The sequence below is a fragment of the Aplidium turbinatum genome, chromosome 7, assembly GCF_918807975.1.
Source record: "Aplidium turbinatum chromosome 7, kaAplTurb1.1, whole genome shotgun sequence".
Lineage (NCBI taxonomy): Eukaryota > Metazoa > Chordata > Ascidiacea > Aplousobranchia > Polyclinidae > Aplidium > Aplidium turbinatum.
The window spans coordinates 5,547,637-5,571,218 of NC_137478.1; the positions used below are offsets into that span (position 1 = coordinate 5,547,637).

The 23,582-nt window shown below is 36.8% G+C and overlaps 1 protein-coding gene and 1 long non-coding RNA gene across 2 annotated transcripts in view; both read left to right on the forward strand.

Moving 5' to 3' along the window:
• LOC145773685 (uncharacterized) overlaps positions 1 to 13,925 on the forward strand; it is a 33,076-nt gene extending 19,151 nt beyond the window's left edge. The window contains exons 15-26 of the mRNA XM_082584822.1: positions 788 to 921; positions 2,271 to 2,347; positions 3,282 to 3,314; positions 3,657 to 3,823; positions 3,937 to 4,001; positions 4,736 to 4,841; positions 6,622 to 6,783; positions 7,268 to 7,401; positions 10,730 to 10,803; positions 11,046 to 11,210; positions 12,165 to 12,344; positions 13,358 to 13,925. Coding sequence (XP_082440948.1) covers positions 788 to 921; positions 2,271 to 2,347; positions 3,282 to 3,314; positions 3,657 to 3,823; positions 3,937 to 4,001; positions 4,736 to 4,841; positions 6,622 to 6,783; positions 7,268 to 7,401; positions 10,730 to 10,803; positions 11,046 to 11,210; positions 12,165 to 12,343 — 1,296 coding nt within the window. The 3' untranslated portion in view covers position 12,344; positions 13,358 to 13,925. The remainder of the gene's footprint in view (positions 1 to 787; positions 922 to 2,270; positions 2,348 to 3,281; positions 3,315 to 3,656; positions 3,824 to 3,936; positions 4,002 to 4,735; positions 4,842 to 6,621; positions 6,784 to 7,267; positions 7,402 to 10,729; positions 10,804 to 11,045; positions 11,211 to 12,164; positions 12,345 to 13,357) is intronic.
• Positions 13,926 to 22,400: 8,475 nt separating this feature from the next.
• Positions 22,401 to 23,574, forward strand: LOC145774181 (uncharacterized). Its single transcript, XR_014290009.1, has 3 exons — positions 22,401 to 22,538; positions 22,923 to 23,097; positions 23,486 to 23,574. It is a non-coding gene; the product is annotated as an uncharacterized LOC145774181 (long non-coding RNA).
• The last annotated feature ends 8 nt before the right edge of the window (positions 23,575 to 23,582 follow it).

A 23,582-nucleotide genomic window follows, 5' to 3' on the forward strand; every position in this document is an offset into this window, starting at 1 on the left:
GGGCTTTAAAAGGGCTCGATTTCTGATTCAACTTTTAGAAGCTAAAAGCTTCCCTAACTCCAATTATTTGTCTGCAAATATCTTGATATTTTTCACCTAGCCACATACATTTGGAAAACGATTGATAGATTTCTAAATATTTTGTTCAAAGTAAAGCTTGTCATGCATTAACCAGCATTATGTCGTTATGATGCTGGGTGGAAAAGTGAAGCTAATTTTTTCTACAATAGCAATAGAGTCCCAAAATGCAACGGTAGCATGCTGTTGAGAAAGCGATTCGTTTCTTGAAAAATTGATTGGCGGTACAAATAATGAAAACTGTGAGTAGAAGGTTGCACATACCGTAGGCCTACATATACACATACTGCACTGTACTTGTACAGTATGTACAGTACAGTAATGTACTGTACTGTACCACATACTGTAGCCTACTGTACTTGCGAATGGAAGGTTGCACATACCTCGCAGCTGCAGGTTTTCGTTTGATGGTCTTTAAATTTTTCTGATTAGGCAAGTTTACATTTTATTTTTCTTCTACTGTAAATAGCCTACTTTACCACATTTAGGTTTATTTTATTCTGACGTTTGCTCCTGAAAAAAGTCGAACGAAAACCTTTACCTTCGAGCTAAGCGCGACCTTCTACTCGCAAGTTTTGTTTCTGTTTTACTCAGTTGCACAGTGCTTTTCAAAATGTAGCCAGAGCATTTGGCTAAAAAATTTATGCACTTGCATTTGTCTTTTGCATGTTGCCTATTTTATTAACCCACCAACCCTGCTTTTGTATAGGTTTGGGGTACGGAGTGGGATTTAGATATATATCCGACCCTTGACAGCAACGAAGGCTACACTCCTAATGTTAATACTTTCGTGCTTCCGCAACGAACAGGGAATGTATTGATGGGATACACACTTCTATCAAAGTAAAGATGTGTTTTTGATAGTAGATAAATCTAATAACTCCACATAAAAACTGCTTTGGCGTGAAATCAAACAGCAATCAAAATCTCCGGCGTAACATCTTTTTGTTCCAAACCAATAGACTGTATTTTAAGTGTAGGTCTAGATCAGGGCTTCCCGATTGGGGGTGCGAGTAGCTGCAGCTGGGGGTGTGAGAATTCACAGATGAAGAAGAGCCATACCGTATATAGAGATGGATTTTGTTTAACCAGGGAGGTGGTGATTATCTTTCAGAGCATTCTATTTTGGCCCATACAGCACAATGTATGGGCAACAAGAAAATACCACCCGACAAGTTGCTGATAACAGAAAGGCTGTGGTCCGAACGTCACGTGGTTGGTGGCGGGATAATGCGATAGTATTTCAAGGCAGAAAGCAGTCAGCACTTCGAAAGTCTGAAAGAGTCATTTGACGGATATTTCTCCCCAGGAGATCTGGAAGAACCGGGAACTTGGATCATCAACCGCTTTGCGTTTAAATTAGAGAAGATGGGAGATGAGGATGAAGATAAGGAACATCTGATAGATATGCAAGTATGCCAATCGACAAAGCTGCTTTATGGGTCCAGCTCACTCGAAACTTTCTGGTGCAGCGTTCAAACTAGGCATCCAACTCTGGCTAAGAAAGCATTGCAAGTTTTGGTTCCATTTGCTACCACTTGGCTGTGTGAATCGGGATTTTCATCTCTACTTTACACGAACAATAAATACTGCAACGCCCTGGACCCCGAAAATGATCTGCGCATTGCATTTTCCCACAAGGTTCCACGTTTCGAACAGATATTTGCCAAGAAGAGGCAGGAGCAAAGTCAAAGATCTTGATTAACGCCATTATGTTCTCAGTTTGTGTTATTTCTTTATTTATTCGTTTTACATTTTGTGTGATTGCGTTGTTGAAGGCTGCCCTTTTTCTTATTCGTTAGCCATATAAAGGCCGGTGAGCTGTTTTTCTGCGTTGTTTTCGTACGTATTTTGAATTTTTTCTCAGAACCACTCCGCTTCAAAACAAGGGGTGCGAGATTGGCTTTATCAATCCAATTGGGTGTGGGGTGATAAACGAATAGGGAAGCCCTGGTCTAGATGAAGGTTGTGCTTTTCAATGCAGCTCTCATGATCTCATCATGTTTGCAGAAGCAGTCTCCATCTTCCTAGGCTACGTGTTTAGAACATTAGCCTACATTGAACTCACCTTGAGAATGTTAACTGCTTCATGCATAATGCATTGGAAGATTTTCAGCTATACCATATGCATAGCGTATAGGCGTATTTTAGTTTTATAAGGTTATCTTACTGATAAAAAATACTTTGTTTAGACTAAATGGGGAATTGATCACAGAAGACGAAGTCCACAATGCGATGGAAGTTCTACTTAATGCTATGAAAAATGTCGGTAAGCCATTAGGTTGTTGACATCAAAAACATGATTTGATTCCATTTCAGTTAGTTGGAAGCTCTGGCAATTTTCTTTGTATAATTGACAAAGATTGCTTAAGATTTTTATTGATTGTTAAATTAGTTTACAAGTACACGAGCATTTTTTTGTTTGTTTTATTATCTTTATCCTGCATTGCGGGAAAGCGGACTTGAGCGCTATGCATCGGTGTACGCCTTCCGACGTACACCTGACCCAGGCTGCAGCCGACTGCAATGTCTGTTTCCGGTTGTCTACTCTACTTATGACTGAAATTTGGTACTACCCATTACTCGAAATCGATCACTGAGTAGAGGCACTCATCCTAAAGTTTCTTGCCCAGAGAAACAACAGCAAGTGTGGGTGGCTGGAGTCGAACATGCAGGCTCTCGACTGCGAGCCCAACGCGCTAACCACTCGGCCACTGCTGCATCGAGTGCTACAGGCGGAAGCTAGGAGCTGTTAAGTTGCATGTTCAAAAAGTAGCAAAGAAGATGATTCAATAGTTCACTTGGAAATAATAAACTGACAGTAAAATATTTGATGAGATTCTTAAGATCAAAATAGTTGGCCTCTGTCCGTAGTTAAAATAATGCCTTATTGGGCATTTTCTTTCAAATTATATAAAAAAATAAAATAAAAGAGTTTTAAAGTTTAATTTTCACTTTGTGTGTAGCTACATGTGCTTAAAAGATTGCTGATCCGTTTTTTCACTAGCAAAATAATTGTGCGATTAAATGTGATCTTGTCATGGTCACAAATATGACAAACGATGTTCCAATCAATTAAAGGCTCTCAAAATGCATCGCGAGGCAAAATAGTGTTTCACGATAGCGTCTTTGCTTTGTGTTACATTATTACCACACCAGCAGATCCTTTAAAAAACTAACATTGACGTAAATTTTCGTTGCAGGCACAACAACATCACTGCCAGAAATACCCAAATGTAAGTTCCAGTGAATTTCGTACTATTGATACATGTAAGCTATAACCTCAAGTACAACCAACGTTTTACTTCCCTACGTAAGGCTACCACTTCCCTACGTAAGGCTACCACTTCCCTACGTAGGCTACCTACCACGTAGGCTACCACAATAAATTCCAGTCAACCACTTTATCTGGTCCAGATCTTTACCAGATCGGGTACGGATCTGACCAGATCTTTATTAGATCTGAACCAGATAAATTAGTTGTCTGGGATGCCGTTTTCATCACATTTTGTGGTTCATATATGTTTAAAGCCAAAATTTGATTTTCAAGCCTTAACTGTAACTTCAACTAATTGCAGACGAATATCTACCGCGGTTTTGGAGAAGGACATCTAGAATCGACCAAGACTTGGACAGAATATTCAACAACAGTTGGTACAATTATACTTACGATGACACATCAGACCCCATTGATTCGATTGAAAATGGCGGAGAAGACATGTTTAATTCATTGGGTGGTAACCAGGTATACAATTACATCTACTTTTGTAGGGAAAAAGAACATTTGATAGGCTTTTAAGTGTGACGCAATCGCTTCAAATTACATTTAGTTCTGCATTTACAAATACACTTCCTCAGGTGAGAGTTTATGTCGGAGATACTGTTCCAGAGGAAAGTTTGTTGTACAACCAAAAGTTTGAAGGGTGAGTTATTGAGTCGAATTTTTGAACTCTCATACGCATTTCGGGATTGATTTAAAGTCAACTGTTGTTTTCACTGAGGAGAATTTCACCACGCTGTAGACCTAAAAATGAAGACATTTTCTGAATATTTAGGATCGTTTGTGACAACGTTAATTTAAGCAAGAAAATAAAGTATCTTCTGACAGGTGTCAAACCCACAACAATGCTTGATATTAATATGAAACACGTTTTTTCATTCCTTACGTTTTTTAGTAAAACGTTTTTTCATTCCTTCGCACTTTCATCGTTTGATTTTTGTGCTGTTTGCTTTCAGCTTAACTGAAGAAGATCTATAGCTTCTAGCTGATCGAAATCGATATTTAGCTATGATTGAACTGACTCGTGTGAAAATAAACTTCTTTGCATTAGTTTAAGACATCTTTTGGAATGTTTGTAAAATCGATTTGGATTTTTGCTAACTGCTCATTCCTTCTAGCGTTTAACATAAAATATGTTTTGAACATTTTTTTCTACGCGAAATGCTCTGTTTTAATATTATGATTCGACTTGGTATTTTCATAAAAAAAATTCTTTTGGACCATAACAAATCGTTGCGGGCAGCAGTGGTTGGTAAAACGACATTCAGTCAACTAATTTAATTTCTTTCACGTTGCAAAGATTTATACGATTGCTTATATTTGAAAGTAGGCTACTTCAAGCTCAATATTTGTTGTTGCAAATAAGTTTCGTTGTAGGCCTTCTGGAATTGATGTGGCGGTTGGCGGATCAAGCCATCCTTTCATGACTTTGGCTTGGATTTCAAACCAAAACAGCTACAAAAGAGAGACTTTTAATTTGAAGGTACAGCAGTCTCGGTATCTTTGAGTTTATGCGCTCTATATTTAAATGTACGTATATAGTCTTGAACAAACTATTAGCCATTTTTTTCCCTATTAAAATTCTGTTAAAAATCCTAAAATGGGACTGTCAGAGTTTACAGTACCGTATGTTGGCTGGTCTAATGGTTCAATGATCGACTTCATTATGTTAGAATAGGCGATATTCACTCTATACAAAAATGGAAGTTGTTTTTAATTTTGCATTGAACAGTAGCCTCCGGTCATCATCATCAGTTTGAAAATGCTTAAAAATAGAAGGTAGTCTAAGGCAAGTAATTTAAATTTCTGCAGGAAGGGACAAATAACAGTGTTTTTCGGCAGTCGAGTGTAGCAAGAATTGACCGCGATATACACCTGTTTCTCATTTACAAATAAATTTACAAATTCACAAATGAAGGTGTCGTTGGAGAAAAACTTGTTTGAAACAGAACAAACTTGTAAAGAAACGAAATGTCTCCAGTTGTAGGCTACTATATTGGTTAAATTAAGAATTAAATAAAAGTTGGTGAAGGTATGGAGGACAAAAGATCTGTAAACTGTGGAACAAAGCGGAAAACCTCACCCAAGCGTGACAGGAATGTAGTAAAGATGTTTCTTGGAAGATAAAGCTTTTGTATGAGAATTTTATCAGATTTAACCAATCAGAGATTCCTTGTTCACAAACGAACAATCCGTAGAAGTATGTAGGCTATAGTTGGTCCGAAAGTCTATCGACCGAGAAAAAAGCTATGCCTGACGGTGAAACATCTTGTTGTGGATAGGTTGAGTGGGCAGTGATTGGACTGTACAGGAATGAGAATAGGTACAATGCAGCATTGTTTTTACACACTTTACAACATTTCAAACTAACAACAATGTACTTTCCTTTTAGACCATATTCTCTGATAAATCTACTGCAGCTGTTCTGGATGACAGAGTTCAAGCAGTAGGCCTAGCCTAAGGAGAAGATTGGAGAAGAGTTTTATCCTGTCTGTATCAAAAAGAGGGATTCCAACAAAATTATGGTGTGGGGGGCTATTTGCATAAAGGGTCCTAACAAATTGTTTATTGCTGAAAAAATATGAAGGCAGCAAAGTGCATAGAGAAGTTGAGTTGCCACTTAAAGCCACAAATCAGAGAGTGGTACCGATATTAGCCAGGAGCACTCCAATAAACTTAATCTCCATGGCACACCTAAAAACAGGTTCATGATTGAAAGAAACTCAACTCATTGATAGTCTGATATACAGTAGCCTATGTCTGGTTGCATTCTGAAGAAATCAAGAATTTCTGTGGAACATAGATAAGTGGTATGTTAAGAAGAGTTGCTGTTCTACAAGAAAATTAGCTAAAGATGGCCAAACAAAAGTACTGAAATATTATTTTATCATTTTGTAAGCATTTGATAACTTCCAGCTTGTAAAGACTTCCCTTAAACTAGAAAAATTTAAAAAAAAAAATTCTTTCAAAAATGGCTAAAAGTAGTTTGTCTAGGACTGATAGGTTGGCAAGCTTAATGGCAGGTCAGGTGAATATGCATAGTTTAAGATGCATGTTACCTCAAAAGTAAAATAACCTAGTTACTTTTCCGAAGCCTGTAGGCTATGATGCGGCTACGCCGGTAAAATCATATTGTTTTCTTCTGCAAAAAAGTTGCCTTTGTCGTCTAACTCTAAACAAACGACAATTTCGAGAAATGGACGGTGTAGAAACACGTATAACTTTTCTAGTTTATTGGTAAACAAGTATTCTTATCAACTCAGGTCACTAGTCATTTTTATAGTGAAGATGAAAGACTCATTGACCAGATGACCCACCTTTTGGTTGGAGACTTCAACGATCCTCATATCATTTATCATTACTATCAGCAATTTGGCAACAGCACCCCCAGCGTTTGTCAGTTGTTTTTTATTGTTGGATACAAGGTTGGTTGCTGTGCATCTACTGTACGACACAGAATGGAAAACTTTCTCTGTCGCAACTATATTTAGATACTAATTGCACTATCCATAAATAAGTAAATTGCAGCTTGTCTTCGTTTTGTGTGATGACGTAGACGCTAATGTATCTTAACATCTGTTGCGGTTTGTCAGTGTTATAGAGAATGTAATCAAAAAGCTTTATTAATATAGGCTATTATAATGTTCAAGGATGAAATTTTAGGATGAAATGATATTCTGTAATCAACGCTATCAGCAGTGTTGTCAATTTTGTCAATTTTTTTATTTTTTTATTTAATCTTTTACTGACTCCCATGACACTGCTTTCTCCATTGATAGACATAAACAGTGGCATAACAAATTCTTAAATCAAAGAAACCCATGCTATCATAACCAAGTTAATATTTTCGGTTATTGAGAACGCACAAGTAGCCTATGAAGTTTAATCAAAAACATAATTTTATCTAAGGGATGGAATTCAGAAGGAAATCCTGACTTCAGTTTTGAAGTCAGTGACACCCCCTCGACTGGGAATAAATGGGTAAAAGCCTCCTTGTCTGGCCAACCTAGAAATTATTTGATGGGATATGCACTTCTATCTAAGTAAGTAGGCTATAATAAAATTTATATTAGCAATTAGTTGTCAGTTGCAATATCTACTGCTTATGATGAAGTGTTACTTTCTTGTAATATAGTCTATATTGTGTTTGAATGTCATATGGTTAATTGCGGTTACAAATAATCGAAAAAGCAGATTTAATATTTTTCGGAGCATGTTAAGAAGGACAAAACATATAGAGGCTAGATACTTACTGGGAAAATTTAAAGTAGAGAGTTTTGGACGAATCTCTAAACTTGTGGTTATTTTTGACACGTGGTAACGTTTGTCAGCCTCCGTAACATTGATTGAATGCTTCACCATCAGGGTTGTCAGGTCATCCTATGGCTATAGGATTTCGGACAGTAGGCCTATTAGTTTGAAATTCGTATATTTTATGACAAATCAGGGACGGATGTAGCAACTAGCTTTAGGAGGGGCGAGTTCAACAAAACACAATGATGTATAGATCTACATTAAACCAACTTTGCAAATACACTATGAATAAAATCATTTCTCTGTGTTTTAGTGGAAAGGGGGGAGTTCGCCCTCCCCCTTGATCTGCCACTTGACAAATCATAAAACTTGTTTTATTTATGGTCCAGCATGTCACTGATCTAACTGGTAATCAAATTTTGGCACAAATTACTGTCGGAATGATTTACTAGCCGTCGAAAACGGCTTATAAAATTAGGTCATCTGGCAACCTTGCTTACCATGTCAGTTGTACTGAAACCTGCGGAAACATAACTTGGTTATTGATGTGTCGGTTGCCGGTCACACGTTTACGTCACTATCATTGATATGATATGGTAAAATACTTTAATAGAAACAAATAACCTACCATCGATGCGATGCTTTCGTTAAACCTGACATTGAGCCGCTACATCATTCAAAAAACTTATCCGCTGTTGCTTACTTTATTATTTTTGAAAACAGAATAATATGACACACTTAACAGAGAAAACATAGATTTTTGAAGTTTAAAAGCTATTAGCTTGCAAGCGAGTTTCTTTTTTGTGACTAATCGCTATCATAACCATGTAACACTCAGAGATGGGCAAGATCACCACTCACCAGTATTGGTGATCTTGAAGATCAAGATCAAGATCACCAAGAATAGGTGATCTTGAAGATCAAGATCACCAAACTATGTTATCTTGAAGATCAAGATCGTGATCTTGAAGATCAAGATCACTTTCAAGATCACTTTTTGTGTACTTAAAAAAAATAAAGTTTTTGATCAATGATGTTGCAAAAAATAAATCCTATAAGCAGGTTTTTTTTAAGGTTTGGTTTGGGTGACCGCTAAGTAGTTTTAAGAGACCGCAAGTGTTTCATTTAAATACCAAAAAATAACCATAACTAGCTACATACAATCAACGCAACATAAAATGAATTATTCGACAAAGCACAGCTTAAATGATTGTGACAGCGACCAAACAGCCTGCCCAACACGGCCGCCAAACAAGTTTGCTGCAAAATCAAACAAAGTGTGCTTGTTGGCTTCTGCTTGTTATGTTTCCACACGTAAAAACTGATCATTATGCGCCATAAATCAGAAATAAACATTGACGAGTATCGAAGGTGCACTTCTTTTGTGAATAACTCTTTTATTCAGCTGTTAGCTGTACCTCCACTTATTCTTTTTTCCGGACGTGAACTATTGATCGTAGGCTAAATTCGTATTATCGACAAGACATAGCGAGAAACAACCATTACTTTTCTACTGTAGTTGCAAGTCCAAATTTTGGGAAACCGCTGGAGAAATCTGGGGGACCGTTTCGGTCCCCCAAAACACCTTAAAAAAAGCACTGTAAGCAACCTGGGTAAAGGTTTATAGTTGGTATTGCTAACTTTAACTTTTAACTATTCGATCGCTGGCCTAAGAATTGTAATAAGTTAATGACTGTTGCTATTAGGCCTATCAATTGTTGACGTAGTTTGCGTAGAATCGAAACGTCACACTCAAGGCCGAGGTTAATTACAGTATAGGCTAGTAGGCTACAGAAAAGTCGCAAAATTTGCAATTAGTTTTATAATTTTTATTTATAATAAATAAATAAAAATAAACTTTAATCTGTATCATTTTTTACCAAGTTTTTGTCAGGTTTATGTGGGAGTTTTTAACTTTTACTGTATTATGTCCATGTTTATTACACCATTTACCCATCTGGCAACCTTGATACTGTTGTCTGCTGTCAAAAAGGTTCAGAGGTTTGCGGTCAGACAAACCGCTCCATACTCATACTCAGAGTGGTGAGAACACTGGAACGGCAATCGAAAGGGCGCCGGTTCGACACCACTCAAGAGCATGCGGCTGTGTCTGTGGCAGGACACTTGAAGGCATGCCTGAAGGTGGACACGAAGATTGGCTTCCTTGCCTCCCCGTCCACTTAATCTAAATCTTCAACCACCGGGTGTAAGCCTGGATACGACAAACAAAAAACTCAGACCTTAAACAAGTCTTGGTCTGGTTGATTCGCTGCAATAAACCACTTTAGATGACCAAAGTCGGCTAGAGTCCAGATTTTTTAACACCGCCATTCTAGACTTTTGAAACATCTAAAATTGGGTCAAAGAAAGCAAACATTTCTTTAAAATTTACACATGGAAATTGTGAATAAATTTAAATCATTTTTTTATTATACGTCAACATAAAGTACACGGAAGTTGACTTCTTTATTATGACCAACACAGAAAACTTTTTCAATTTTGAAATGGCAACACTGACCAGATTAGATGAAGACTTTAAATCGTCTTTTGTTGGAAACATTATCATATTAACAGTGGCTTAGTGTTAGTAGTCGCCACAAATTACGTTGCACAGTACGAGTTCTAAAAAAATGCCTCTATCTAGTAAGTAAACTTCAATTTTAAAGTGATCTTGATCTTATTGTTCTTCAAGATCAAGATCACACAAAAAAAGTGATCTTCAAGATCAAGATCTCGCCCATCTCTGAACACCATGAAACACTACGTTGATCATTATTTTGGCTAACACCAGAGTTCAACCGAGCTGTATTGCTCAGCTTTATAGATGTTGTGTTTTTACCTCATTCAACAAGAGTTATATGAATGTTTTCTACTTTATTCAAAATTGTAAAGAGAATGATTCCAAAAGGCGTGCACTCAGAATATAGTGTGAAAACGAGAAGCGCTGATTAACAAAAATGCAAAAGACAAAACCTAAGCTAAGGGGAACGAAAGCAAGGTACATTTTTTAAACAAAAACAAACCAAAATACGCAACAATAGGTTTGAAATTTAAAAAGCACAACTATTTATGTAGGCTTAGTTTAATTCATACTTGATTTTACATTTGCGCTTTCAGACAAAACGGAATGAGAATTACTGTTGATGAAATGGATGAATATTTGAGGCGTCTATCTGACTTACTTATTGCAAGTATGAAACAGATGCTTCCTTACTGATTAATTCTTGAACTATCTAGCGTAAGCCTGGATACGACAAAAATAAACTGATAATACAAAGTAGCCTACCTTTTGTGCAAGGCTACTTCAACGTAGACCGACTGTTTGGTAGGCTATAATTTTTACATAAAATTTTAATCAAAGTGCATTAATAATTAATTAATTGATGTCAAATTTGCATTGAAAATTTCATCATCATATTTTCCGTTTTTACAGAATGTCCGTTTTCCATGGTATACAGTGAATGTAGTGGGTGCCCGAAAACATGCGAGAACAGAGATAAGGACATACCATGTACGTACATCTGCAGAGAAGGATGCACTTGTCCCGAAAAGACTTACTTACATAATGGAAGGTGTGTTCCTGAAAGCCAGTGCCCAAGTAAGTAGCCAATGCTAGCACAGTTGACCACAAACCTTTGTCCGCCCCGTTAGCTCAGTGGTTACGCGCCAGACTCAAAATCACGCGGCGCTGGTTAGACTCTCGGGGTGTGCGCTTGAGCAACGCATTTCAGGACTGCTCTCTATTCAGCGGCACCTAGTGAAAGGAATAATTCCCCGGCAACAACACTTGAACAATCGGAAAACTTCACTCTGCCAATCTCGGTAACGGCCCTGCGTCAAGAGCCTCTACAAGTATGCGAAACTACCAGGAATAACCTATCAAGGCTTTGTCAGTCCGAGGATAAAGATTCAAAACCAACCAACCAAATGCTTAGGCTCCAATAAAGCTCTTCCAAGAGTCGTACAAAGGGTATCATAATTCGGCTACGCAGCCTACAAATTGAGATAGATTTAATGATGACCATAATTATGAGTAGGCTACTTGGTGTTCTTTACTCATACGACCAAAAAACCAACCAGGCGTCAATGTCAATAAATAGACTAGAATATAAACTTTCACAGCGTTTGTCTGGAAAAAGTCATTTATCTGATTTGAATAGCCTACTCTAGCTCTAAATCACCAATGCCATTAGGTGGCCGAGCAGCTATGCTGCAAGCCTAACAAATTTTGAAAATCCAAACAGTTTTGTTTCAGACCATAAAGAGATACAAAAATTATAGACAATAGGCCTACATGGAATCGAGTCGTACACTAGTCTATCATTGTTTTTACAGTATTTTATGCATAAAATAAATGCAATTATCTCTTAAATATCATTTATTCTAAACGTATGGAAGTTTACAATTATGTTAGCAAAGCATTAGGTTACGATTACATGTGTGTCTTCATCAAATCGATTGCCGGTACTACATGAAAATTGCAACCTGTGGTTATTGATTACGATTTTCATTTACGTTTACCTCACATCTGATCAAAAGCAACTAATTACAGTTGATTGTCCCCCAACAACATATCAGACCCAATGTGTTGGATGCCCCCCGACATGCGACAAACCTGACGGCAGTCAAATATGCCGCGCTATTTGCGAAACAGGGTGCTCATGCCGACGTCCTTTGGTTTTGCACAACAACAGATGCATTCCTAGACACCAATGCCCCAGAAGGTCTTAAGGTAAGAATAGCTTAACTCATAGACTTACATGGACTTTGTGTTGGTTTTTGGACATGCGCTAAAGATTTGAATTTTGTAGATAGCAAGATCAACTAATCAATCTTTTTGATCGTTTAAATCAGGGGTGTGACAATTTGGCTCGCGGCCACAGGTTGCACACCCCTTGATTTAGGCAAATTTTATCATACCAAGTTAGGCTAAATATAGCATAGATCTCTTCGTTTCATTATGTTTTGTATCGAAAACACAGACCTCTTATAAAACTCCCCGGTTGACGACGTGCTTACTTTTCACTTGCCTTGTGATAAATCTCTTGTTCTCTACAGAAGGGCTTTACAAATTATTGGTCGTGAATCGCGACCCAGACGGCGTCGCAAATTGCTCATTTTTAAGTCGCCGAACAAATTACTCCCCATTGGGTCGCATAAAAAATAATTTCTGAAATGAACATGCACAATAAAAAAAAAATGAGAAGCTCTGCTATCCCGGCATTAAATTGACAAGCTTTTCATTGAACTTCTCTAAAAATTGTTTTTGTTGGACGTTCTTACCATTAAGTTTACAGCATACTTTAGTTTTCAGTAGGCCTATATCGACTCATCTTAAGCCCAGTCATGCTTTGCAGCTACGTTACATGACGTTTGTCCATTTGAATGGTGCAGTAATACCATGTAATGTATGTTGTGGGCTACTCTAAGATTAAGGATAATTGTGAGGCGTTGAGCATCCTCCTGTACATTGAAAAAATGAAAAAAATTTCAAACTTCCTTCTTTAGAACGTAGTTTATGAATTGCATCCACACAAAACAACTTTGAAGCAATAATAACACAAGTGCGATAGGAGTACAGGGATAAGGACTGAAAAATCGGTTTATGACGAGCTCAAAGTTGAAGTTGGTCTTTAAAAAAAGAGACGCTGGCTAATTTTGGTTCCACTTCAGAACAGAAAGTAGGCAATTTTATAAATTAATAGATGCTGTGTTGAGACTCTTACCAACTTTTTTAATTTTCAGTTTCAAGAAAGATGATGAACTTTTCCATATGATACAACGCCAGTTGCTGATTAAAGCAATAATCACCACCGCTTGCATGTAGAATTCTTTGATCTTGCATATACGCTTGCATATATATAAGCTACAGAAGGCCTATATTGTGCTTGTGGGAATATTAATCCTTGGACTGAGGAACCCTCTTTGGATGCTTAATCCTCTTAGTTTAGTACGCTGTGCCAAACTTGTAGAGGCTTTTGCTTCGTAACGGAGTGCTTCCGATATCATTTCAAATTTTCAACATTTCAGTTTTATCTTAAATAAATGAGATGCAAATTGTTTGTATACAGCAGTCCTGAAAAAAGTATTATCTGATGAAAAAGTGAATTTCTTAAAATGTTTTCTTTAACTTGTCACGATTAGACAAGACAACTCTGCTAAACCGAAATTTCAGTTAACTGATGAAAGAAGTTGGTCGGATTAGTAAAAGGTCTGAACTGTATTGTTCTTCATATTATTAATCGAAGATGGGTTACAACACATTTCGATATTGGTTTAATTAAACATCGTTTCAATAAATGCGCTTTGCTGCAATCAACCCTGCCTGCACTTTATGCATGTCAATATTATGAGCAATAAAGTAGGCTATAAGCTGCTGTATAAGCTTATTTAGTAACGGATCTAAAAACAAATTGGGATGTACCAGAATTTTAACAAAGCAAAAATTCTAAGAGAAAGTGATCAACGTAAAAGTGAAGGTCCAAAAAAAAAATGCTTTGGTTTGGTGTATGGGAAATTGTTCTCCAGAATATTTAAAAAGAGCCGAAAATTGATGAGCAAAAGTCAGGCTGAGAGAACTGAAGTCAAGATCTGAGAAACAAATATCTCTTGGGTTATAAGCGATTTTGTCTTACAGAGCTATAGAGTTATAAAAATGTTATCTACTCTAGTGTTCTACTCTACTCTAGTTTTCTACTCTATAGTCTACAACTAATTATGCTTAAGCTACTGATCTTGGAACTTATTGTGAAAATTATAAATGTTACCTTAGAGCAGAACAACTAGTAGATTAGGAAAAGAAATTATCTGTAAACTGTGTTTTATCTCACTGCAAGAAATTGTGCAAAGCATTCTCAGAGCAACCAGAGATGTTTTTCAAAATTTGTAGCAAGAACTACAGTAGGCTAGATAATGAATATTCACTGGAGTCGGAATTAGCGGACGATTGCATAACTTCGGACTTAATTTACATTGGCTCTCCTACTTGATGAACATAAAGGGCTGTATTCGATAGCATTGACTGTTGGTTCCAAAGAGTACTTTTGAAAGTGGGTCTGAAATAATTTTAGGTAGGCTACCTGGATTCTTTTTAGGGGTCATGGAATAACGAACACACCGCGCACTCTTTGGGGTACTTTTTTTTCTGTTTAACAATGTATTGTTTAGAAGGCCGGGCCTCTTAGTCGAACCGGACCCAAATAATAAATTTAACGACTCTGACTGTGTTTACCCATAAATCCCCAAATCGACACAAGGTATAGGCATCCTTTAAAAGAAAAAAAGTTTGTTTGTATCATATATGAACAGTTGCATATAGGCTAGCATCAAATAGTTTAGACGTGCCAAAAAAGCTAAGTTTCGCTTTAATCTGAGCAAAAAAAGCAAAGAAAATACATCTTATTGTTTAGTCGATAAGACTTAACAGAATTATGGAGATGCGGGGATTTGTAAAGATATTAAGGCCTTAATCAAACAAAAATAGAAGACGTCCTTCTTAATTTTCACCCTTGTTTTACACTTGAACTGCTTGGAAGGGGTGCCGGTTCGACACCGCTCTAGAGCATGCGGCTGTGTCTTTGGCAGGACACTTAAAGGCATGCCTGAAGGTGAACACAAAGACTGGCTTCCTTGCCTTTTCGTCCACTTCATCTAAATCTTCAACCACCAGGCGTAAGCCTGGACACGACAGACAGACTCTTGTTTGAGATCATTTCTACATCTCCATAATTCTTCTATATTTTCCCTCAACGAATATTAGGAAGCGAGACGCTTGCAAGGAAATATCCTAGTTGTGAGGTTTCTCGCGTGGAACTGTAAGACTGTAGTTAACAACACTTTCATTTTGGTGAGACGTGTGTGGAGTGGTTAAGAACGCCATACTGGACACCGTAATACAATCTCGGCAGAGGTTCGATTGCCATTGAAGACAACATGGATATTCGCCAGCACTGATGATCTCAAGCAAGGGAAAAACTCAAGGATGGAGTCTGCCTTTTCGTTTGATCGGGGCCTTTTAATTAAATTTAACCTAAACACTAAATAAATAAACAAACTCGCCATGTTTAACATCTGACAATGCAATATAAACAACAGAAAGCTAAAAAATCTACACAAGACATCTTTCATAATGTTTCTTGGAAACCTAATGTTGCAAAGTAAGAATTGATAGCGATAGATTGATATCGATAGATACGCAGTGCGCAGTGCGCACACAGCTTTCATAGCCAAGTCAAATTGTATTCCCAAGTTTGAGCATTAATTTTTTTTGGGGGATATTTTCCATATTTATTAGTTGATCCCGTAATTTCATTTTCAAAGATCGCTAGAGGCTAGACTACAGAGCCACACATATGTGCGATGGTGTGTGAAGTAGGTGTACAGAAACCTTCACTTTGCTATATTTTTGGTCGTGGGCTATGACATTTTCTGCAAGTGACAACTGACATTTAATTTTAAAATTGCTAACGTGTTTTCACTGCAGAGAACAGTCATAACAGCTGAGCTCAAAATAATGATTACATTGGACTTTCAATAATCAAAATCCACTTTAAATTTCTGTACCAGACCTTAAAAAAACGAAACGTAATTAAAAATTACTCAGAGCAAGGAGAAAATTATTACCACAACTATTTTGAACTTAAATGAATGCTCATGGGCTTGTCGCTCGTGGTTCCACTATTTATCATAGCTTTTCGTGTAAACCTCGAAAAGCAGAAAAACAACATTCTTCGTTGACAAAAAGAATATCGGTTAATTATTTCTAGTCAAACCTGAGCATAGTTCTTAATACCTTCAAGTAGGACAGCGGTTCATTAGGTTATGTCCAGATATGAGTAAATTGTTTGTCAGTTACAGCGAAATGTGTCAAAAGGTAGAGAAAATGGGTTACACTGTAAAGCTACAATCAATCAATCAAGTTTATTTCGGAATAGCTTCACATTCATTTTCAATGTACACATCAGGAGATATAACAATCGCTTTTTTGATATGGAAACTACATCATGAAGGCACCGAAACATACATCGTAGTTTTGTAGGCAATAGGTCTACAGACAATGCAAAACAAGCTTTGCTGCTAGATATAATCCAATGAAAAAGTAAGACGGCAAAGTATAGACGTGACGTGTGTACAACAGTAGTAGTTTGTGGAAAGAAAACTTTGTGGTAAGATGTAGCCCTGGATGTAGCGAATGACTCAGCATATCAAACTTTCCCGTGGAAAACCAAGTGTAAAACCTCTTTTTATTGATATTTTGCAGTTAAAATATAGCATGTGCTTTAAAAGATGAAGTTATACACTGCTGCTTAAGAAAAGTTTTAAATGGACGATCCTCATCCTACGACAGATAAATTATTGTATTAATTATTGCTTAGTTATCCTGTAGGCCTACACGTGATAACAACGGTGTTAGTTATGATGGAGTATATAGCCACCCGTTTAGTAGCTACGTGACTTCTAGCGAGTAAAAATGCGCCATTTTGCCACCAAGCTATTTTGGTTTACTCATGTGTCTCAATCTGGATTAATGTTTACTAACTTTTTTAGTCAAGGAACTCTGTCAAAGGACTGTCAAGCCTGGGGATCACTAAAGCCACTCAGAGTGTCACCGAATAGCCTATAATTTAACCAAAATTAATCATAATGTTTCTTCATCAATACATTCACAAATCTTAAAATTTTCCACGGAACCCAAAAGGTCTATGGACTTCAGATTAGGAACGATTGGAATATAGCCTACCATCAGAGAATGGGAGAAAAAGACATGAACAGAAAAAAGAAAGCTTTGTAGGCTACAGCAAAATGAACGGTATTTCGAAGAAAAAATATTGCCTGTTTCTGTGCGACATTTTGAGATATATAAATAGTTATATTATTTATTGCATGTTTCCAGCACTTGTACCTTCAGGAAATGCCGATATAGATATCAGCTGGACAGACACATACTGACTGAGTTGCTGTTGTTGTTTGTTCTAAAAACTTTTATCTAATTTAACAAAGCATGAAGACATGACATTAAACAGAAGATGGTACACAGTCTTCATATTTATTCTACCTTATATCAATGTCATTTTATCTCAAAGCGTTCCATTCAAACATGAACATCAATTCCATTTCTTTCCAGGTCTGTAGTCTGGCCCAAGTTGATAATAATTCTTCCTTAGGTTATTTTTTCTTTCTGTTTTAAGTTTGTTGATATTCTAGCCTAATTAAGCAACTTTGTACGTGATTACTTCGAAAATAAAGTTTTGTATAAGAAAAGTTGGTTTCCTAAGTAACGCCGAAGCTTCAGTATCAAGCGGCCCTGGTTCGACTCTAGAGGTGTGCGCTTGAGCAACGCATTTTGAGGACTGCTCTCCATGCAGCGGCATCTAATACAGTAGATGGAATAATTCCCTGATAACAACACTTCAACAATCGGAAACTTCACTCTGTTAATCTCGGTAACCGGCCCTGTGTCACAAGCATCTACAAGTAAGCAAAACTTCCAGGAATAACCAATCAAGACTTTGTCAGTCCCAGGATAAAAATCCAAAACCAACCGTATGAGGGTGGCTTTTGTTTCTCTTCATGCATTGTTAGTTCAAAACCAACCAAAACCAAACCAAAATGCAATAAAAAAAAACAATTAAAAAGACTTAAGCTTTAGGGACTAAAATCTATAATATGAACTTCTGAAACTGATTGGACGATAGAAACGAATGAAGCGATCCTACTAGAAAGGGAATTTAGTCATAGCTCATAAAACAGCAAGCAAAACCCTCGAAGCAATGCGCATATCAGAAAAAAAAAAGAAAAAAAAAAGAAAGTGCATGCATAAGACTAGTATTTGGTAGGAGAGGGATTATTGAATTAAATGTATGACGTGTTAAGGATTTTAACGTGAAACACAAATTTTATTTCGAAAATAAGTTAAGCTTGATTTAATACAAAACGTTTGCGACAAGCAGCATATTTCACTTTGAGAAAATCTACTCTGAACAAACAATTTTCAAACCATATTTTATCGATTGTTAAAAGGAATGCAAGATTGAAAGAGTTTAGACGCAATAGTGGAGTTTTAACATATTAAAAAATCTGTTTATAATAGTTGATAAGAAAGAAACGTGGTCTATAAACATTGAAAGGAACGACATATTAGTGTTCACGGCAAGCTTTCAATGACTTGGTAAAAGCAACATATCGATCGAGTTGCATCACTTTGTTTACGTTCATTTTCAGCATAATCTGATTAGGGCAAAATAAACAGTCCTTGGCTAAATAGAGTACCGTACTGCAATTCTATAAAAACTCCGTGAATCATTTATGCAGCTTCAGGAGTTGTTTGTGTGATATGGTTTCCTTGACTCGATCTTCCACGAATTATTTTTGTCAAGCTTAAAATAAAAATCAATTACATACGCACTTTCTTGCCAGGCCATTGTTTATCATCAACCCAGCCTTAATCAACCTAAACGTTTATGAAGAAGCATGCACTAAAATAACTGAAGATTTTTAAAGTTACTTTGTCAATAAACTAGCCAGTACAATTCATTTTGTGTGCTGGCAAGAATAACATAGAGCTAACAAATAACATATATAAATATAATTTATTTATACATATATTTGCATTATTATTGTACATTGTATACATATTTATTGTATATACATTATTACTGCATATTATATATTAAGATAATATACAATAATAATATATAAAAACAATGAAAACTATTAATACTACAAAAAGTGCTCAATGCCAAGCAAAAAGGCAAAGCAGAGCGAATTAAATCAAATATAGTTATTACTATAGATAGTAATAACTATATTTGATAATAATATATATATATATATAATAATACAATATAAAATAATAATAATAATATATAATATTCTATGATTAGATATTTTTTTCAGAGTGTGAGCTCATTGATCTAGCCATTATTTTGGATTCAAGTCCCACCATTGGCTACCAACAGTTTGCACAAGCAAAAAATTTTGTAAAAGAATTGATATCAAAGTTGAATGTTAATTTACATGGAACCAGGGTAAGAATCGATTGCATTTTATGAATATGAAATAAATCTTTTTATAACCTCCATGAATGTATCCAATAATATGTCTGAGCGTACTCTACTGATGTAGCCTACATAGACGGTAAGTGGGACATATCAAGTTCACGACGATGGATTTGTTTACTTGAATGCCTTGTTTTACACTTGTATTTTACTTTGCCTTGGCATTTAAATGTTGCCAGCACATAGGTTCATGTGTCTGCATTCACTTCCCGTGTTTGTAGCTTTGAGTAGTTGAAAACGAACACCCACCAGGTAGGCTATAACGCATCGAGACGAAAACATTTTCTCTAAATTTTATAATGTTTTGCGGTACTTTGATCTATCAACTTTGAAAGTTTGAATTAGTAGTGTCCAAACACATAGCCTACAATTCAATAGGCTACAAACAAGAACGTTGAAAGTATAAGTTGGCTTACCTTGCGAATATCCTAGTCATCTGTAGAGCAACCTACTGTAGGCTACTTATTAGGCTACATCTCTGACACCTTAATCTAACTTGAGTCGGGTTGAAAAAATACCACGAGGACCTTCCTTCAACGATCAACACAAAAAGTGTCAGGCAATTTGTCAAATGTTTTTATTTCTAAATTAGACTTTTAGTTAAACAAACTTTGCTCTGAGTAGCCTAAGTCTTATTTTCCGTCTTCATTAACAGCATAATATATATTTTTCTCTGAAGTGCAGTATCTTTTGATAATGTACCAATTACATTACAGTATGCTGTCACGATTTCTTTCTATCTCTTACCAGGAAAGAGACTTGGAAAGGATTAATGACGTAGTTTAATGGGATATCACCGAAAAGCAGTCAATTAAATGGTCGGATAGTTTTACTAGTGAAATGATATTGAAAATTCTTGAAGGACTTTAACGAATGGTTCAGCAGTTCCAGCAACTGATCAAAGTAACAGTTGCAGTGAACAGCAATAGATTCCAACGCTTACAACTATTAATCGATTTTAACGTAATCCACTCACAGCTTCTCATACAATTCTAATTTCAATCAGAAATTATATTAGCATCAACTTTGATTTACTCGTATTCAATAACTTCAACTCTCGATCAACAATAATTTTTGCGTCTATTACCAACTACCACTACCACAATAATAATAATCTCTCATAATAATCATTTGCAAATTACGCCACTATTTATAGTAGGTTTAACACTTTAGCTGCCAGCGTTTTGAAAAAGTGAGAGGAGTTCTCCTTTTTCTCTTGTTGCCATGGTAATGAAAAAATGGGTTGCCAAACTGTTGAAACGCACTTTGAAACTTTGGAACAAATCGGTGTTGCAATTGATCGTCGAAATGACCATTGCATTTACAAGCGCGCCAGTCAGCAAAACAGTTTTTTTTGCATTGAATCAACCTGTTCAGACGTGAAATCAATGTAAAGAAAAATAATAGGCCGAGTGATTCAACGTATTCAAACATTGAATCAATGTAAATACGAACTGTTAGGCTAATTCGGTTTTTTGAACAAATCGAATGGCTTTTGTAAATATTTCTCAGTTGCAACCTATACCTGGTCAGCAAAAGCTCCTTTTTTACACGATTTCAACGTCTGGCGACGTTGAAACGATGTAAAAATGACAATTTTTGCTGGCCGATAGCTAGGCTACTGCACGGTACCGAAGTTTAACTTAACCAACTAGGCGATTGCAAACATATTTCCTTTCGATGAAACCTATAGGCTACCACGCTTGGTTTGCCTTTACATTACATTCATAAGTTTTGTTGACATCATAGCATAGTCAATAAGTCATGGCCTATATTCATAAGAAAATGCTTGCTTGGATTTTTTTAGCGACTAGGGTTAGATAGCCTACCGTACAGGACTTCTAGCTAGTACCAGTAAGCAGTCTAGTCTAGTGACTCTAAATGAATAGGTATATTAGTCTAAACCTTAAAAAATAATAGAATATTTCAATTACCTTGCTGCATAAAAACTAAGCTCTTTTACATGACCTATGTGCATTGATCAATATACTAGTTGCCTGGCAACATAATCCCAGTCTAAGAATCTCTAGACCTCGAAGTTATTGCTGAATTTCAAGCTTTGTTCACACTGATTGGTGTTTTGACTTTTATTTAATTCTAAGAATTTGGCGGGGAAATGGGTTAAAAATCGTTTTTTTTGGTTGAAAATTGAAGCAACCTGTCAGGCCCCCAGACTGGCAACACATTATGATTTTTGCGGCATTGTGACGTCATGTGACGTTAAATTATATCACAATTGCACGAGCTAACTCGTTTCCAGCAGCAGAACTGTTAAGAAGGTACAATAACGCTACATCGTAAAAACTCATTGTTCTGTCAAATTTTACTACCGGAAAGCATCTTTAAGATGTCACAACACCCAACACCTGGCAAGTCAAGCAAAGAACATTACCGACTTGCACGTCCACAAAATATTTTGAAAATACGGAACATAAAAAAGATTTCGCAATCAGAGGTCACTACACGACAGTAACCGATAATAACACATCGCTCAAGAATTCCACAATAAAAACAGCACGTTCGGTCAAGATACAAAGCAGCCAGTCGCGAGGCCTTGCACATTGATTGTGACATATAGCCTACTGTATACCACAAAATAAGACGATTCTATTTCATAGATTTCAGCAATTCGTTTCACAAAGTACATATTTCCCTTGTGGACGTTCCTGGATTCCAAAGTACGCCCTGAAGTAATGAGCTGGGTTGACAGAGTGACATACTATGGAAAAGGAAAGCGGCTAGCAAGAGCGTTAAGACACACTGAAATTGTAACCTACCAAAGATCCAATGGTAATCGGCCAAATGTACCGAACTTGGCTCTTATTTTTACAGATGGAAGGTCTCTGGACAGACCACTTCAAAGAGCCAGAGTAAGTCATATGATACTAGGCTATGTTCGACTCCCTGGTTATGGTGTTAGTTTAAAAACATCACTCTCCTCTATCAAGGATCTAATAGATTAAAGTCGGCTACAAAGCCGAGTAGCGAGAACCGTGGCTCGACATTCAAAAGGGCGTAGGTTCGACACCGCTCCAGAGCATGTAACTGTGTCTTTGGCAAGATGCTGAAAGGCATGCGTGAAGGTGGACACGAAGATTGGCTTCCTTGCCTTCTCGTCCACTTAATCTAAATCTTTAACCACCGGGCAAAAATCTGGATACGACGAATAGATTAAACGGTGTAAAGTTACTAACTTACTGACTTCTTCGATGTCCAACTAATCGAACAAACTCAACTATGGAACATCTGTTTAGATATTGAAGCGAAAAGGTGTTCGCGTCGCAGTGGTAGCAGTTGGTCTAAATACGAGGCTACTTCGGCTGCGGTCGCTTGCATCTTCTCCTCCAGAGGGCAATGTTTTTCGACTCAGCCACTTAGACAATGTTCTTTCTTTAATACGGAGTACTTCCTTGGGCCGTTGTCCTAAAGGTAAGATATTGTTGTCTTTACTCTTTATATCTTCGTTTACAGCGTGGCCGAGTGTGTGAGATCGTCTGTATAACGCTCGAAGAGACATCAGATCGACACCGCTTTAGAGCACTCGACTGTGCGTCGCAACATATTATGTAACTTAATGGAAGCATTGACTCGATGACTAGCCTACAATTTCTTTTGATGCTTCTAGTCTGTTGTGTTGGATCTGTGATTCGCAGTGCAGTATAAGTTTACACTACAGGCAAATTATTTCAATGGGTGTAAAATAAAAAATAAACATTATTCTTGATAGCCTGCAGTTTTGATCTTGTTCAAGAGAATATAAACTTATCATTATTGCACAAATTGCACTTGTTCATATTTTAACATCCATCTTGTGCAGATGAAGATAAGTGCAAAATTAAAAATGGGGGTTGTGTCCCTCCGGCGACATGTAGAAGCCTCCCTGGATTTCGTCAGTGTATTTGCCCCGACGACTA